The 19,382-nt window shown below is 38.5% G+C and overlaps 1 protein-coding gene and 1 non-coding gene across 3 annotated transcripts; one reads left to right on the top strand and one right to left on the bottom strand.

The window, feature by feature from the left end:
• Positions 1–6,478: 6,478 nt before the first annotated feature.
• Positions 6,479–6,561, top strand: trnal-cag. Its single transcript has one exon. It is a non-coding gene; the product is annotated as a tRNA-Leu (tRNA).
• Positions 6,562–6,840: 279 nt separating this feature from the next.
• Positions 6,841–18,630, bottom strand: tdrd15 (tudor domain containing 15). Of its 2 annotated transcripts, none has more exons than XM_044168946.1 (5): positions 18,533–18,630; positions 17,176–17,245; positions 10,035–15,848; positions 9,282–9,433; positions 6,841–8,154 (listed from the first exon to the last, which is right to left on the bottom strand). In XM_044168946.1, the coding sequence occupies exons 2-5, from the start codon at positions 17,229–17,231 to the stop codon at positions 8,141–8,143; spliced, it is 6,036 nt and encodes a 2,011-aa protein (XP_044024881.1). In that variant the 5' UTR covers positions 17,232–17,245; positions 18,533–18,630; the 3' UTR covers positions 6,841–8,140. The 2 variants fall into 2 exon arrangements, with proteins under 2 accessions (XP_044024881.1, XP_044024882.1); XM_044168947.1 differs by lacking the exon at positions 18,533–18,630 and adding an exon at positions 18,263–18,524.
• Between the last annotated feature and the right edge of the window lie 752 nt (positions 18,631–19,382).

The following is a 19,382-nucleotide window of genomic DNA, read 5'->3' on the forward strand; positions in this document are numbered from 1 at the left end:
AACACATACATACATAGAAACACATACATACATACATACATACATAGAAACATATACATACATACATAGAAACATATACATACATACATACATAGAAACACATACATACATACATACATAGAAACACATACATACATAGAAACACATACATACATTCATACATAGAAACACATACATACATAGAAACACATACATACATTCACACATAGAAACACATACATACATTCACACATAGAAACACATACATACATTCACACATAGAAACACATACATACATGCATAGAAACACATACATACATTCACACATAGAAACACATACATACATGCATAGAAACACATACATACATACATACATACATGCATAGAAACACATACATACATACATACATGCATAGAAACACATACATACATACATACATGCATAGAAACACATACATACATACATGCATACATACATACATGCATAGAAAGATATACATACATACATACATGCTTAGAAACACATAAATACATACATACATACAGACATACATAGAAATACATAGAAACACATACATAGAAAGACATACAAACATACAGAGAAACATACTTACACATACATAGAAAGATATACATACAGACATACAAACATACATACATAAATGTACATACATACACACACATACATAAAGATATACACACATATGTATACATACATAGACATACATAGACATATACATACAAATATATACATATACACACATATACATACATAGAAACATACATACATACATACATAGAAAAACATACAAACATACAGAGAAACACATACATACATACATAGAAAGAGACATACATACAAACATACATAGAAAGACATACATACACACATATGCATATATAGACATATATACATACATAAATGTACACACACACACACACACATAATACTTTATTTATAGAGCACTTCTCAAAACAAAGTACAAAGTGCTTCACAACAAAAGAAATAAAATACCACAGTAAATAACAAAATATAAAGAAATAAAATACATAAAATACACAAAAGCAATAAAATAATCAGTAAAATAAACAGCCATTTCAGGTAAAATCAGGATACGCTTTCAGATCAAAATGTGTTTTGAGAAGAAACTTAAACGAAGACACTGACTCAGACAACCTAATTTCTTCGGGCAAGTTGTTCCAGAGCCTCAGTGCCCTGATAGCAAAAGCTCTGTCCCCCTTAATTTTCATCCTGGACTCAGAAACAGACAGGAGACCCCTGCCCGAAGATCTCAAACTATGTGAAGGTTCATAAGGGATTACAAGGTCTAAAATATAATCTGGGGCCAGGCGATGAAGAGCCTTAAAAGTAATCAACAAGATCTTAAAATCAATCCTAAAACCAACAGGGAGCCAATGTAAAGAGGCTAAAACAGGTGTTATGGGGTCGTACTTCTTGGTCCTGGTTAACAGCCTTGCAGCTGAGTTTTGTACAGTCTGCAGTTGTGTCAAATTTTTTTGATTAAGACAAGTGAACAGGCTGTTACAATAATCAAGGCGTGAGGAGATAAAAGCATATACAACATTTTCTGCATCACTAAGATTAAAAATAGATCGTATTTTTGCAATGTTTCTGAGGTGATAAAAACATGATTGGACAAGCTTACTGATATGTTGCTCAAAACATAAATTGCTATCAAACAGGACACCAAGATTTCTTGCAACAGGCTTGATATGTTGTGACAGGTTACCAGTAGATGGCAGTATTTGTTTAGTGATGTGTTGGGGCCCAATAACAAGGATTTCAGGTTTATTTGAGTTGAGCTGAAGAAAATTTATCGACATCCAATTTTTTATGTCAGACAGGCAGTCCTGCAGAGAACTCAGCGGAGGTCAGTGGGCTTGACAGGGAGGTACAACTGTGTGTCATCCGCATAACAATGAAACGAAATACCATGTCTGCGGATTACATCAACCAAAGGAAGCATGTACAAGGAGAACAGTATTGGTCCCAGAAATTGAACCTTGAGGTACACCGTACTTGATATGGGAGAAGGATGACATGATGTTATTAATGCTAACACAGAATTTCCTATTGGACAGATAAGATGAGAACCAGTTTAGTGCAGTGCCAGATATGCTCACCCAGTGCCTCAGTCTATCTAAAAGAATGCCATGATCTACTGTATCAAAAGGCAGCTCTTAAGTCCAACAGCACAAGAATTGAACACATGCCTGCATCTGCATTCATGAAAAGGTCATTGGTGACTTTGAGGAGGGTTGTCTCCGTGCTGTGGTGTTGACGAAAGCCAGATTGGAACTTTTCAAAGGTATTATTGTTTTCCACAGCAGCAAGAAGCTGCTTAGATACAAGTTTTTTGAGAATCTTCGAAATAAAAGGCAATTTGGAGATTGGGCGATATCCAGGAGGGTGGGATGAAGCCCAGGTTTTTTTTTAGGACTGGCTGGACACAAGCTGTTTTAAAGAAATCAGGGACGCAGCTAGTAGACAGTGAGCTGTTAATAATAATAATTTGTAAAAGGGGCGCAATACAATCCATAACTTCCAATAAAAACCTAGTTGGGATTTTGTCCAGAGGGCTGGAGGACACTCTCATAAGAGACATGATGTCTGCGAGTTCAGGCAGAGTAACAGCAGAAAAATTGCTCAAAGAATCCCTGAGCGGGTGATCCACATCTAAAAAGGCAGGATTGGGGGTGATATCAGATCTTATTAACTCCACCTTTCCAGCAAAGTGCATAAGAAACTTTTCACACTCAGCAGGGGCACAAGGAGAGGCAGGGCTAACTAACTAATCCACTAATAAATCTTAAATAGGAATCTGGGGTTGTGCTGATGGGCAGAAATAAGTGCAGAGAAATGACATGTTCTTGCATCCTTCACCATCCTATTATAAAAGGCGTAATAACTCTTTCATGGCCACAAAGTGGACCTGGAGACCTGATTTCTTCCATCTGCGTTCTGCTCTTCTGCATTTCTTTTTACAGCTTTGAATACTGTCATTTAACCATGGCTGTTTTCTAGTCTTTGAGTTTGGTCTATTTTTCAGAGCTATGAGATCTAAGGTTGAAGAACACAGATAGTTAAAATAATCAACCAAATCGTTGGTGTTTGAGGGATTGGGAAACACGCTGCCAGGAGGATTGAACAGTGTACAGAATTTTATGACACTATACTCATTAAGGACGCGTGTGTACTTAGAGTGGGATAAGACAGTACTAGCAGCCTCTAATTCACGGTTAAAAACAATGCATAGGTGATCAGATACAGACATGTCCCTGATTTCCACAGATGGGGTTTTCAGGCCCAGACTCAAGACTAGGTCTAAGGTGTGGCCACGGGAATGAGTTTGGCCAGACACATGTTGTTGAAAGTTAAGAATTAGTGATATTTAAAAAAAATCAGCAGCAAGGGCATTAGAGGAGTCATCAAAATGAATATTAAAATCACCACAAAGAAGAATTCTATCATAATTTAACACAAGACTGGATAAAAACTCAGGGAGTTCCAACAAGGAGCCATACATACATACATAGAAAGACATACATACATACAAATATATACATAGAAAGACATACATACATACATACATGCATACATACAGTGGCAAGGAAAAATATGTGAACCTTTTGGAATTTCATGGTTTTCTGAATAAATTTGTCATAAAATGTGATCTGATCTTCATCCAAGTCAAGGGTATTGACAAACATAATGTGTTTAAAAATAATTACACAAAAAACTTCTGATCTTTCATGTCTTTATTGAACACATTCAACATTCAAAATGGCAGTGGAAAAAGTAAGTGAACACTTGAGTTAATGACATCAGAAAAGCTAATTGGAGTCAGGTTTTAGCACACCTGGAGTCTTTTTAAGATAATACGTTTGGAGGTGTGGACTACAGCTACTTTGACTCAAAAAAACCCCCTCAAACATTTGGAGTTTGCTCTGCACAAGAAGAACACGCTTATGTGAGCCATGCCTCGCCAAAAAGAGCTTTCAGAGGAGCTACGATCAAGAATTGTTGCTTTACATAAAGCTGGAAAGGGTTACAAAGTTATTTTTAAAGACTTTAGAAATTCACCAGTCTACAGTTAGGCAAACAATCTACAAATGGAGACGCTTTGAGACTGTTGCTACTCTACCAAGAAGTGGATGCCCATTCAAAATGACACCAAGAGCACAATGAAGACTTATCAATGAGGTAAAGAAACAACCCCAAATGACAGCCAAAGATTAAAAGGCATCATTGGAAATTGCTAACATCTCTGTTCATGAGTCTACAATATGTAAAACACTGAGCAAGCAGGGTATCCACGGCAGGAAACCACGAAGGAAGCCACTGCTTACTAAAAAGAACATTGCTGCAAACCTGAAGTTTGCAGAAGAGCACATTGACACTCCACAGCGGTATTGGCAAAATGTTTTGTGGACTGATGAAACTAAGATTGAACTATTTGGAAAAAACACACAGCACTACATCTGGCATAGAAAGGGCACGGCATTTCATCATGAACATCATCCCAACTGTAAAGTATGGTGGAGGAAACATCATGATTTGGGCTTGCTTTGCTGCATCAGGGCCTGGCCAGCTTGCAATTATTGAGGGGAAGATGAATTCCAGAGTATATCAGACAATTCTTCAGGATAATGTAAAGATGTCTGTATGTCAGCTTAAACTGTGTAGAAGGTGGGTGATGCAACAGGACAATGACCCAAAACACCGGAGCAAGTTGGGGGGGGGGGGTCAACCAGTTATTCATTCTAAGGGTTCATTTTTTCCACTGCCATTTTGAATGTTGAATGACTGTGTTCAATAAAGACATGAAAGATCAGAATTTTTTTGTGTAATTATTTTTAGACACATTATGCAGATCAGATCACATTTTATGACAAATTTATTCAGAAAACCATGAAATTCCAAAAGGTTCACATACTTTTCCTTGCCACTGTACATACATACATAGACATACATAGACACATATATACACAAATACATACATATACATACATAGAAAGACATGCACACATACATAGAAAGACATACATACATACACTTTCAAACACACACATACATACAAACATAGAAAGACACACACACACACACACACACATATATAAACCCAAAATAAACAAGGTGTTACACACCCCCCACCTCTGCAGTAGAATGTTTTAAAGATCAAACAGACATGCAGTATTAAGGGGTAGTATAAGCCAATTTTTAACTTGTCATTTTGACATGTATATAGTTAGGGTCATCCTGAACAGGAATCCACTGAAAATGTCATGTCACCTATTAAGGTTTTTTTTTTTAATTTATAATCAAACATGAGGAAATCATTAATGTTATAATGCAATTCAAGCAGACTTTCATTAAATTTATCTCCTTGGTCAGCTCCAGTTTCTCTTTCTTTGTCTCCAGCCAGGATGTCATGCTGGATGGCTTCCATTATAATTAGGCTAATAATAAGCATATACTGTATAAAACAGATAATAAGCCTAAGCTATACATCACATGGAGGATATAGAACAATCTGGCTGAATTAAATTCATATGGATTATTATTAGTAGTAGTTATTATCGTTTTAACCACCAGGGGGTGGAGTCAACATGACCACAGCTGGTGACTGAGGACTACTCAGTTCCTCCAAAACCACCTCTTTGTCAGCCAGGTCTGACAGCTGGATAGTTGCTATATGTCGACAAACTGTTGACCTATGGGTGGACACTGTCCACCCATAGGTCAACTTCATATCCACCGGGAATGCCTGTATGAATATGTAATGTTGTAAAGACTATATGTAACGATAGATAATGTATCATAATATAACAATGTAAAAGCTATATGTAACAAAAGTATCCTAATACAAAGTGTAAGATATGAGGAGATCGGTAAAGACAAGAAAATATGAAAAACATGATAATGTTAACCCTCAGTCTTTATTACCTTCATAATTCACTTTTCCCATGGGTTTCTGCAGGGGTCAGTGAAGGAACACATGAGGAGCCACCACCGGTTTTCTTCTGCTCTTTGGACATAAGAGCTGCCTTCCTCTTCGTATCACTTAAGAGTGTACTTATTTTCTTTTTGAAAGCATCAACACTCCGTTGGATGCCGGATGCGGCAAGACTGTGTCTGCTATCTTAGCCCACCCACTCTCTTTTATCGAGTTGCGTTGTTGTAAATTTCCCCAAATGAACATGTTTGGATTTCTCTAGCCTACAGATGTTATCAACACCTCTATGAAGTTAAGTGCCTGTTGTTTTTGCTCCATTTTTTGTATGTTTATGTTTCAGTATATTTCAATGAGAAAAACCAACGGTAACAGACATAAAAGTTGATAAATGGATTGAGTATTTAGGATTTTCTAACCTTAGATAAGTTAGATAAGTTAGTTAGGATTTGCTTCTGTAATAACATATTGGGGAAAAATCCCCTCGCCCTATAGTATAGAAGTTTCTGGGATGTGACACATGTGTCAGGATGGCCGAGCGGTCTAAGGCGCTGCGTTCAGGTCGCAGTCTCCTCTGGAGGCGTGGGTTCGAATCCCACTTCTGACAGTAATATTTCTTTATCTAAACCTGAATAACAGATTTATGCAACTGACCTTAACTATTATTATCTGCCAGTGACGTATCTGGTGCTAATTCTCTGCACTGACTTAAAAACATTTTGTCAATCCCCTTACTACATTGATGATTTTGTTTTGACAATGTTTTCTGGCCTCTACTCTTTTTCACAACAAATATTATGAAATACATTTTTGACCTTTAATCTAAAAATCCTTTCCTGGTAAGATTTTTGTTATGAAAAAAATGTATTACTTTGTTAGCTTTAAATTAGTTAAATAATTAGTTTAATAATCTGCAGCACAAGTGAACTGAAAAACAGTGCAGAATTTGTATTAAAAACACCTGCAAGCTCTTCAAAGATGAATTTTAGGGACAGGTGGTTTGGTTTGTGATCCCTCCATTCACAGAAAAAACACAGACAGCGAGGTCTTGTCATTTACACTTTCACAGAACAAGTATAAACAGCTCTGGTGATTTGGATTTATCACTGGTTTGACAGCCATTACTGTACCTCACATACTGTAAAGTTAGTTTCCCATTCACTGAATACATAAGTAAAACTCCAATGTCAACAGACACCACTTAATACTGGTTGAATGGTTACGGATGCATGATCCAGCATCCAACAGTAGTCCCAGGTACAGGACTTCCTATGAACAAACAATCCTGACTCAACAGCGCACTCCAGTGGTGGAGCATGAACTAGAATTTCTGTAGAGGTCATTCAGGATTTGTGGTTTTAGCATTACCTGTGACACTTACCCTTTACCTGTGTGTGTAAACTTTCTTTACTTCAGTTTTCCCACACCCCTGATGAACCTATGTCCCCCTATTAGTCAATAGAACATCGCACTAATTGTAAAGTTCAAACCAAACTGTAATAAGCACTGACAGTTTGGTTTGTAACTGGATCAGTTTTGTTAGGATCAGTTTTAATCTGGAAAAATTATTTCTTGTCAAAGGTTACTAAAACTCAAAATTAACAAAGTATTATTATTATTATTTACAAATCTCCTATAAAACATAACATTTTAAATTAAACAAAATATTTGCATGGCTACTTTATATTTAGTTCACCTCCTCAAAACAAACACTGCGGTTCATATTGTCCAACCTTTTTTCTTTAAACAAAAAGCACTCTTTGAACAGTTTAAAATAGATACAAAAATGAAAAACATATGTACCTTATTAATATAAAGACCCTCTATGAGGAGAGCACCCAATTTAAATCATAATACTGTTCACTAACTAAGATTTCCTGCTTCTAAGTAAAATAACATGGTGCTGCTGAACAAATCCTCAAAAAAGGTACTCAAACTAAGTCAAACAAAATAAATACAACTAAGTTTACATAATAACGTTTTAAGGTAAATTAAATGGTTGGTAATTTGAAGTGTAACATTTTTGTGAATGTGGTTCTGGAGCAGCTCTCACACTCAAAGTGCTGAGACTCCATGCATCTCACTTGGATTAATCTGACGGTGGGTGATAGGGAATCGCTGCATCCAGTAAACTTGCTGCAGGGCCTCGCTGCTCATTTTAGCGACAAAATAAATCCAGACTGCCTTCACATCAGAAAACCTGCAACACAAGAGAACAAAACAAAGTGAGAGGACCATACTTTTAATTACTATGTTACTGCCAAATCACGCTGGTGAGTTTTAGATTTAATACATTTCTTTATAGACAGTTTTTGTGTTTAATTGAGATATCCTCTGATTTTACAGATTTGAAAAGGGCTTGGAGTATGGATCTGAGCTGTAGTATTATTAATGATAAATGGAACACGGCCTGGAGAAGTGTATCTCACCTCAAAACATTACACCAGTATTATTGGAGTCCCAGTAGGGTTGTGGTGGGTTGGGTTAAGGCCAGACAGCACTTGCTGGAAATACTAATTCAATAAAGGGTCATACCTACATATGTTATTGGGGTAATGTGTTACTGTTCAAATGTTTTGTGTTCATGTATTTCAGAAAATCTGTGTTGTGACAAAAGTTTGTATTAAGCCCGATCCCGTACTTTGAATAATGGGGTCTGGTCTAGACTGCCTAATCAACAACATAATACGTGTCTATAGTTTTTGCTAATACCAAAATGTAGATTTTTTTGTAAATTGAGAGATAGTGTCGCTTCATCCATTCAAGACTGGACTGATACACTGTTGAAAATATCTAAACTTGAAAAAGTCATTTACATTAATATATGTTCTCTAGATAAGTATAATTCTATATGGTCACCCTTCTTTGCAACCATGTCCTGAAGACCTAGAGAAAGGAAATGTTACCAATTTGTATTGTTTTTTTGTTGTTTGTTTTGTTTATGTGTTTGCTTGTTTTTTGGACTTGTTTGATTGGTTGTCTGTATAAGATATGAGTTTAGGTATATTGTAAATTTAAACAAACAAACAAAAACTGAATGCAATGCTTTTTGGTAACCACCTCTTAAATGTTGGATGTCTTCCCACTAGCATGTGAATGTACCACCCTGGAGATACCATGTCCATGCAACAATAATGCTACATTTACAAAAAGGAAAAATGAACGACTAAATATTCACTAGGACAGAAGCCAACCTAAATTTTTAAATGAATGAAAGCCAACTGGCTAGTAAATGTTGGCAGCAAAAATGCAGCAGTCTGCAGTGATCAACATACACTTTCACTTGATGGCAATACACAAAATGAGTTAAAAGTTTTATTTTCTTACATTGACTAGATGGTGGCATCTTCCCCTCTGCTTCATCAGTAGACTCAAAAGAAAAATCTGACTTCCGGTCAGAGCCTTCTTCTTCCAGGCCACACTCTTCCTCACCGTCAGGGCTATGAAGAGCAGCTTTACAGGGGCGCTGTTCCTGGAACCTGAATGTATCAGAAATATGGGGAAGTTTTATGTATTTAGCTTGAAAGTGTGCACACATTTTTCTTTTTCCTGTCTTCGCAGCAAAACTGATATTTTTCTGACATTACGGATTTTTGCTGAAATATACCCTGATTATAAAGAGTTAATAAGGTTAAACTGATTTCCAAAGCATCAAAACATTTTCTTCCTGTTGCAAGAAGTGATTGTTCAAGTTTACAGTTAACAGTGTCATCTGATGGCAAGGAGAGCCCATAATATGCTTTTGGTAATAAAAACTAAAGAGAAAAATGGAGGGTAACACACTGGAGAACTACAACATTTTTCATAAAATTTTAACCACATTTTTATTCAGGTTTTATCCTATTTTTTAAAATTCAAATGACTTTATTATTATTATTATTATTATTGAGCCCTAGCAATGACTATTAATAAATCAAATTTGTTTTCAATTTACACTGCTTCACTTCTAAAAGTAGTGTTTTATATATAATTCAAATTAATTGTAAAAAAAAAACCAAAGTGGTGAAAAATAAGAGCTGAAAGCCTGACTAAAAGCTGCTTCAATAAAACTGTATTCAAGACAAAGTGATAGAAGCATACCTCAGTCCTAGCATGATGTCTATATAATTGGCGTGTCCAGCATCCACCAGCTCCTTCGCAACATGGACGCCATCAGCCAGAATGTCCACCTTCCAGTGTGTGTTTGACACAAACTCTCTGAAGAAGACCTGAAGGTTCTTCTGGTACAAACATTGCTGGAAGAAGACTGCTGCTTCATCGGTCCACTGTCCATCCACTCTAACTGGCTTCACCCCTCTCAGGATGCAGGGGTAAGTCACTTTTGGGAGGTTCGTTATCTCCTCTGGGAGCCTCTTCAGTTTAGAGCAATCTTCGTATGGCATACATTCATAATGCCCATAATCCACCAGGTTTAGGACTGCTGTGGTGTCGGCGTGTACGATTTCAGCCCTGCACCACTTGTTCTTGGTGTCTGATTTCAATAGGCAGCAGGTGCCAGGGATGAGGTGGGCTTCAGGAAGAGGAGACATCTGCCCAGGGAGATCATCCAACATTATGGACACTTTGTTCATGACGAGAATCAAGTCCTCCAGAACAACGCAAAACTCGAAGGGAGTCGTCACTGCAGCAGCAAAGCCAGAATACACTTTGTCCATATCAATAGGAGCAACGATAAGTTGCTGAGGAAGGCTTGTGTCCAAGTTGGATTTTCCTTCCGCTTCCTCATTTCGGGTTTCAGCGGGTGACAGGATCATCTCTTCATTCTGCTGCAGTGAGGTCGTGATTTGACGAACGAGGAACAGTCCATTTATGACTATTTCAACCATCCAAAGTTTATCAGCTTCTGAATAACACACAAATACCAGCTTGACTTCTTTTCCTATCATTGGTTTGAGAGTTTCGCACCAAAATTTGTGAGCACCCTCTCCCTCACTGAACCCAAGGCAGTTCATCTTACACAAAACAGCAAGGTACGGGATTTTTGTCAGGTTGCTATGCTGTCGTCGGATTGAGCCACTTGGAATTACTTCTGTTATTCCATGATCCACAAAGAGGACCAGGCATTTTCCCAGGCCTACATGTTGAACAACAGCCCTGTGCCACTGCTTGTCCTTGTGTACCTGAACTAAGCACTTAAGGCCTTGTTTGACATCCTCTTCAGCTACCATCTCGCACTTGTATAGGTCAGCTATGCGACATTCCAATGCAGCAAGCAGTTCACTGGTCTTATTTAGTCTGATGTAAAAATTGCCGTTACTCAGGACCGACAGAACTGTACCATTCTCCGCGTCTCTAGCACGAATAGTTGTAAGTATGATTGCATCTGCACAATTACTCTTCGCTTTGACAGAGGATTTCACGGTTTTCCTTTGATTCTTCTTAGAATCACCCTTGTTTCTTATGGGTGTTCTTCTATGGTGCAAGCAGGTTATTACCTTCAGTTTGGGTGACAGTGTGTCAGGACGTGGTTTCAGCATGATGTTTTCACCATCAACTGTAGGAATCAACCTTTTGGATTTAGTCATTTCATTCTCGCTCACTTCTTTTTTCAGGTAGTTCTGTTGACAGGATCTCACTTTCTCTTCTATTTCAGTTGAACTTGCAGGAGCCTGCTCATCAGTTTCAGTGCTACTATTAACAGCTGCTTCAAGTGCTGCTGGAAGACCAACTGCTCCATCAAGAATCTCAACCTTGACTTCCCAATGAGTTCCATATTGACGGACAAAATCAACCATGAGTGGCTTCTCCATTACAGCATCAGTGAAAGAAGCATCATTTTTGTATCTGCTTGTATCCGACAGGGAGCATGCTATGCTAAATCTCGGCTGAGAGAGATACTCCTTTGGTATGGAGTAAATCTTCTCCTTCCCCATGACTGCTGAGTTTCCATAGTCCACAAACTCAACTTTGAAACAGGAACTTCCTTCATAGTCCTTCACAGCAGAACGATACAGAGCGCTGTCTTCCTCATACTCAGCCAGAACAAGGTCATTGATTCTCAAAGATGTAGTAGTCTTCAAGGAATCTCTAAACATACCTGAGTTGAGATCTTCACCCATTTTTAAGATGGCAGGTTCATCCTCTGACAGTTGAAGGAAAAAACTCTTGACCGAGTCGATGTGGGAGACAAAACACTTTGCCCTGAAACCTGCGCTCACTTTCATGTCGGGCAAACGTGAGAGCTGAGGGACATCCGTTTCCTCTGTATACTGGGGTTGCTCTGACTTTGTGTTTGTATCACAGTTCTCTTTTTGTTGTTTTACTTGAGAGTTTTTCTGAGATTTTATAGGGACACAGCTCTTTGTATTGTCTTCATTTTGTTGTTTTACTTTTGTGTTATTGTTCTGAGTTTTCCCATGAACATAGTTTTTTGTGTTTTCTTTTTTGCAGGATGCTCTCCCAACTTGAGTGCCTCTGTGGGCATTCAATGTCGGAGAACTCGAAGACTGCCCTTTACGTGGACTCTTGCACCAAACTGAAGTCTTTGTGTTTCTTGTTTTGAGAGTTTTATGCTTTGTCTTTGTGCTGCTCGTGTCAAAACTCACAACTGTCTTTGGTTTAGGTGAAAGACTAAGAATGAGCTCCTTTACCTTCTCATTGATGTTAACATCTCCATCAAACAGTTCAACATCAAATGAACCATCTTCGGCCTTTCCAACTATGACGGCTCTCACTTGCTTGTTGAGGATTGCACCATTAAGCCATTCTTTGACATCTGCATAGAGCTCTTCCTTGGACACTGAAGCAAGGCTAAATCTCACAGCCTGCATGGGTGTGTACAACAAATCAGTAGAGTCTCTGGGGATAAACATGACGTGGGTTTTCTCTGATATGTTTGTGTTTCCATAATCCACAAAAAATACACCGAGATGCAGAGGCGACTGAACAGGATGCGCCAAGCCTCTGTACCATTTGCCATCAAAGTATTTTGCAAGGCACAGCTTCTTCAAAACAGCTCTCATACTGGCTTGCATCATTTTCTCACTCTCCTCTGAGATTTTCTTTTCAAGCTCTTCTGTGATTTCAGTGTTTCTGTCAAGCTGGCAGTAGACTTCCCACTGACTGCTAACATGAGTGATGTAGACTTGTTCTTTATTTCCAGGACTTAGATCATATGACGAGTAGACAAAAGACTCAGGAAACGCTGTTGACAGTTGCTTTGTTGAGATTGTCGCTTCTCTTGCCAGGCCCTGTTCCAAGAGCAATTTTGTTAGGCTCTGTTGGGTTTGAGTGTTGACGAGGTCCACAACATTGCACAGTCCTTTGTTTTTCACATTCCACTGAGAGACAACTTTACATCTTAGACCACCGGTGCTGTCGAGGACAAAATATTTCAGCGAGTTACACACCTCCGGACTCCAATTCCCGCAGTTCTTGGGGTCAGCAGGTTCAATCAGGTTGTAAAGGCTGCACCTGAAAGCTTGTCCTTCCAAATAAACATATTCTGGCATTATTGCCTGAAGATTGTGCTCCTTGATTTGAATGGTATAGCCATAGTCAACCAACATCACTCTAGCATGACCTCTCTGTCTTTCTTTGATGAAGGCCCTGTACCATCTTCCATCTTGAGGTGACTTGGCGACACAACATGAATCCCCTGACTGGAGGGGGACTGTGTGAGTGGAGTAATATTGCTGAACTTTATCCATCAGTTCCTCCATAGCTGGAACCTTATCTAGAGGCTGGCACCAGAAATCTGATGGAGAGCTGATGTAAGAGCAACACACTGCAAACTCACACCCAGGCTTGATGCGTAACACTCTGAAGTTAGCAGGGGCTTGGGCCTTCTCCATTTCATTTTTGCATGTTTTCTCTTTCTCCTCACAATCTTCCAATTGCTCTGTATTCCCATTGATGTCTGATGTCACACTATATCTTAGGCACCTTGTTTTTTCTGTAACATCTGTGTTATTTTGCACCACAGGCTCTATAGGAATGTTGTTCCAGCATTCCGCTTGTTTGGAAGAGATTAAGATCTCAGTGATACTTTGCTTGTTGTCACTTCCCATCTCATAGAGATCAACAACAAATTTGTTTTTTCTCATCTGAACAACATGGACTAGCAGGGCTTTGTTTGACACAGCTCGTCTGAAAAAGTCAGAGGTAGCACTGGTCCAGACTTCATCCAAAGGAAAAACATTAAGAGAACAACAGAAGGCAAACGCTGATTTGCTGGCAAATGTCTCGGGTATCTTCTTGATCAACATGTGTGGCACTTTCTCAATGTTCCCAAAATCGATAAAAAGAACTTCAGCTCCATGCTCAAGAATGTCTGTCACTACACCCCTGTAGAAATGCATGTCTTCCTCATAAACTGCACAGCACAGTGTCCCAAGCTCAGGATTCAACAGTACATCTTCATCCAGATTCACTTGACTGAAGTGATCTGCCATTTTTGTCATCATTTCTTCGAACTCTTTGTTGCGTTTTTGTGTTCTGATCCATAAGTGGTTTGGATTCCGGACATGCTCAACATAGCCCACAAAGACAGAGTCTACCTTCACCTCTTCTTCTTCTTCCAGGGTTTTACCTAATGCTTTGCCGATGATTGTCTCATAGTATAAATAGCCACCTTGAGATGACAATTCTTCTGCCTCAAAAACCTTCTTTCTTGGAAGCTCTTGAATGGGCTCCGGTTCCTTCACATGATTATCTTCAACACCAATTACTGTGATAGAGTACAGATGCTGTCCTTCGTCAAAACTTCTGATTTCCACATCTAACACTCTTCCAAGCAAGCCTGCCTTGAGAAAACTCAACTGCTGTGTTTTGACCGCCTCATCCTGATCACTCAGGAAGGAGAGCGAGCATGGGAACGCCATGATGGGTGTTGAATAGAAATCAGGTGTCAACCTGTGGACGTTGTCAACTTTGACCGTTTCAAAGAATCCGTAGTCAATGAACAAAACTCTAACTTGAGCGTTGACTGGGAGAAACTGCACAAAGCCTCTGTACCATTTCCCATCTTTGCCTTTAACTGAGCACAGTAAGCCCAGGTTTTCTGGAGTCTTCTGATTGCGTTCTTTAGTTCTGTCCTCACAAACTGCAGCCAGCTTCTTTGACATTTCCCAAAGATCTGTTTCCATACTGACCCTCTGACAGTAAAACAGCCCGGGGTTGACAGCAGCAGTTACACGCACTTTAGCATGTGTCCCACAACTCAATCTAGGCCCACAGAATGACAGAATGTCTTCGTATCCCTGCAAACCAGATGGTTTGAAGCAAAATTCTTGTCCCCTTGGCTTTTCAATGAGTAAGTCAGGAACTGGCTCTATGTTTTGTTTGAGCGGCACTTCTGTGAGCATCTCAACCAAGAGGAGGAAAGTATCTGTGTCCACATGCCTCCCGAACCCATGTCTAACAAGGTCGATGTTGATGTCAGAGGCTTCCAATAAGAGCACTTTGTGAGGCAGGAGGGCTTGGATGTAACCTGTGACATTTCTTCCAATCAGGTTTGAGAAGTACTGCTCTACTACAGAATGAAAACCTTGAAGCAGCAGTATATTTGCAAGAAAGCCGCAAACTATCTTGGGAGGCAGGATGAACAGGTCGTTTGAACACGAAGAAATGTGGTCGATGTTGACACTCAAGACATTACCGTGATCTATGAGGAAAACATCAAACAAGTCCTCTTTTCGATTCTGAACTCTTCCCCTGTACCAGCGGGCTGAAGTCAAATCTTCTACGAGGCAAAACTCTCCAATATCCACTGCAGCTTTAGTCTTAGGTAAGTTCTGTAGTTCTCCTTGCAAGATGTTATAGTCAAGTTCACATATGGTAAGGTACTGTCCCTGGAAGTGTATCAGGGTTGCTTCAGGGTTCCAGTCCAAGTGCGTTAACTTGAGGTCCACTGGCCAAAGGGCACAAGGTGCAGATGGACCAGAATTCTGAGACCTGCAAATTTAAGTGACTTATATTTTTAAACATTCAAAAAGTGTTAATCATTTGGTGACATTATGACTTCATTTATTTAAGCATCAGGAGCTGTCCATTGTAAGACCTATTTCAGAGCCTGGTGTGTGGAGCAAAATGAAGCCCATGCTGTGTCCGAAATAACTCCCCCATTCATCAATCCCTATAGTATTCACCATCATTTTTCTTCATCACTAGGCCTGTCGCAATTATTACCTTAAGATTACCTTAGAAATTATTACCTCAAGCGAGTACAAAACTTTTTTGGCAATACTGTGGAAGTTTCGTCAAATTTTGTTGCTTCCATCCAGCTTTCTAAATAATTTGCTTTAAAATGCTTGGATGGAAAAATGGCTTTGTGTTTCCCCACTGCATTTTTACTTTTGATAATAAAAATCAAGCCTCCTTCTACATTAAAAAGGGGCAATATGTAAGAACTGAGACTACTCTCCACCTGTCAAATTTATACTGCAAATCAATAGGGGGCAGCATGTCACATATCAGGTCATAACTGCTGCAAGGTGCCTTTAGCTAGTAGCTCAGTTTGCTGTGCAGCTAACTTAGTTATGGTGCTATTAGCTGACTGACAACCAGAACCGGAGTCGGGCAAGCGGGAAACGGACCAGGATCAGCAGCTTCCCAGTGAACACGGCCAGACCGGGACTGAACACAGCCTCAAAGCTCAACGGGGGCCAGTTTGATGACAGGGAATACAGTACCGAGGTAATTTATAGCATATTTCCTTTCTTGAAGTTTTGTGAGTTTATTTTGTTTATTTATTAGACTAAAGAGAGCTTGTGTAACGTAACAAACTCGCACACATCTCCCAGCTGGAACTACCTGAGCTATACTATCGGAGTATCGCCTCTCGAGGTACAAGTGGTATTACAACACATTCTGGGCCGGAACGGGTCCGTGGCTAGCTGGTTAGCATGCTAATTTCAGTAAATATCTCTGCAACACAATACATATATGTGTTTGACATGACGTCAGCACCATTACTTCTTCACATTCTGTTGACCAGGTTAAAAAATTGCTGAAAAACATTTGAGTTTTAAAGAAGAAAATAAAACTAACATAAAAGAGAATAATTTCACATTTAATTGGGAGGCCAAATAATTCTGTTGTATTTGGTGCCAGATTTGGTGCTCCACTAAAGCATATTCCACTGAATCCTGAATCTGGAAAGTAATTGACTACGAAATCATAACTTTATCCAATTGTTTAGCTGTTAACTTGATAGAACCAATATGATACATTATAGTACAAATAACATGCCAGCATCACTTTCCCACATTGTTTTACTTACTTTTGATGTTCGGAGCTCAGCACTGACTGCATGGCAGCAGCATCAGTAACTGTCATATCCTAAACAGAACCTGAAGGAACAATGTTGGAGACAATTAAATGTACTCGCTGTAATAAAAAATAAATAGCATTTACTAAGCCTGTATACCCTTAACTAGACATAGCTCAAGTTTGACACATTACTTTCATTTTATTTATTTACTTTTCCTGTTAAGGGGGTTTTTTTGTGTAAAGTTTTACCTTATCTAAATTGAGGGTCTAAGGATACAGGGTGCCATATGTTGAACGTACTGTAAACCACTTTCAGGTAAATTTGTGATTTTGGGCTATACAAATAAAACTGACTTGACTTTACACAGCACCAACATCTTGGTGAGAGTAAAAAGATCTATGGTCTAGAATAGATTATAATTTCAGATGACTTCAAAAAGATGTGCTAAGGCAAGCTGTGCATAACGTAGGCTACAACAAAGGCCGGTCGTTGTATAGAGAACACATACCCTCAGCCACATTATAAAAAATAATAATGGAATAATGGTAGTGACTATCTGACACTTGTACTTAAACTCAGATGTAGCTACATTTTGTATTTGGGGCACATGCACAAATGAAATATGAGGTCAAACATTACCCAGGATTAGGTCTTATAGAAGACCACCATAAAGAAAAGCATATCTGGTGAATAGTTACATTTGTGCTTTGTTTTTGTGATTTTCTATTGATATTGGCTATATTTAACATCTAACAAATGTTTGTGGATCTGGATTTATCGTTATTGGCGGCACTGATATGAGTGAGTTAGGAGTACCCTGCCTGATCCATACCATTATCCATTAACAATAAACATATTCAAAGCATTAAAAGAAATAATATTTTATTAATTTTGGTAGATTGGCTTGATTTAAACATCATGAAAATGTAAAAAATGGCGCCTAGCTTAGATCTGCTAGATGATGTTAGCAACCTAGCTAACGTAGCTAGCTTAAACCTGAGTTATATTACCGAGCCAAAGATACAATTTCAAATTTAGAAATTTGAAACTGTCGTTTCCCTAAATCCACAGGGTACAAGAGGATGTCCGTACTAACCAAAAGTGACTCAGCAGACTTTTTCATGGCGGTGCAAGTTGACATTCAGCAGGATAAAGCGGCAGTGAAACTAGCAAAGCGCTAACATCGTTAACGAATTGTATGCTAACGCTAGACGATGCTGAAGCTAACTTCATAGTTCGGCCTAACTGTCAGCGTCCATCATGGTCGAGTCTATCTCAAATTATCCTCAGTGACTGAAAACACCGGTTAGTTGGTGACATCTTTATGACTAACGTTAACTCACTCACATTCATGACTATTGCCTACCTTTTGTGCCGCCTCATGTGTGCGAGCTGTCAAGTTACTCAGGATGCTGCAACACGTGTCTAATCTCACTTCCGCCTTCTCCTCCATAAATAAAAGGTCAGAGATGTCCTGGTTTATCATGAGCTGGAGGTTAAATCTTTATTATATGAACATTGGCTGTCTACTTTAATTGTCTGTCTGTCTAATTTAATAAAATTATCTGAAATGCAAACATGATACTTGCCAGCCCATTTAAAAATGATTTCTGTTAAAGTTTATGCTGAATTTAAAATTTAAACCCTAATTAACATCACATTCACATTATGTTTACATTACAGGCTTACACTTTTACATTTTTTGACTGAATTTACAGTCATGACTTTTGGTTATGTTATGGTGATGGTTATGGTTAAAACAAGACTCATGGTACACCATGCCAAATTAAATACAAACACCATAGTGAAATGTCCAATGAGGATGCATCTAAAAAAAACATTTTAATGGAAAAATCTTCAAAGTTGATAGATTATTTTGATTAGTGTGGTGTAGTGCTCAAGCAATTAGTTAATTAAAGGATTAGTAGATCTACAGAAGATTCAACAACATTCAATAATCTTGATAATCGATTAATCATTCAAATCATTCACTAAGCAAAACTGCCAAACATTATCTAGTTCAAGCTGCATAATTGTGATAATTTGAGCTTTGATCTGTTAATATTGTTTTTTGATTTTGGACTGTTGGTCTTATAATATGATTTCTTAATAATGTCATATTTGGCTTTAGTATTGTAATAGGCATTTTTTCACTATTTTCTGACATTTTCTTTCTTTCTTTTCCTTTATTTAAGCAGGTAAAGGTCTTGTTGAGC

This window comes from Siniperca chuatsi, linkage group LG16 (genome assembly GCF_020085105.1).
Source record: "Siniperca chuatsi isolate FFG_IHB_CAS linkage group LG16, ASM2008510v1, whole genome shotgun sequence".
Classification (NCBI taxonomy): domain Eukaryota; kingdom Metazoa; phylum Chordata; class Actinopteri; order Centrarchiformes; family Sinipercidae; genus Siniperca; species Siniperca chuatsi.

Bases quoted from the DNA above. Each gene is read 5' to 3' on its own strand.
- tdrd15 (XM_044168946.1), bottom strand. From the start codon at position 17,231: ATGACAGTTACTGATGCTGCTGCCATGCAGTCAGTGCTGAGCTCCGAA. The intron at 15,849-17,175 runs GTAAGTAAAACA...TTAAATTTGCAG, and splicing joins CTGAGCTCCGAACATCAAAA to GTCTCAGAATTCTGGTCCAT. The intron at 9,434-10,034 runs GTATGCTTCTAT...TGATACATTCAG, and splicing joins GACATCATGCTAGGACTGAG to GTTCCAGGAACAGCGCCCCT.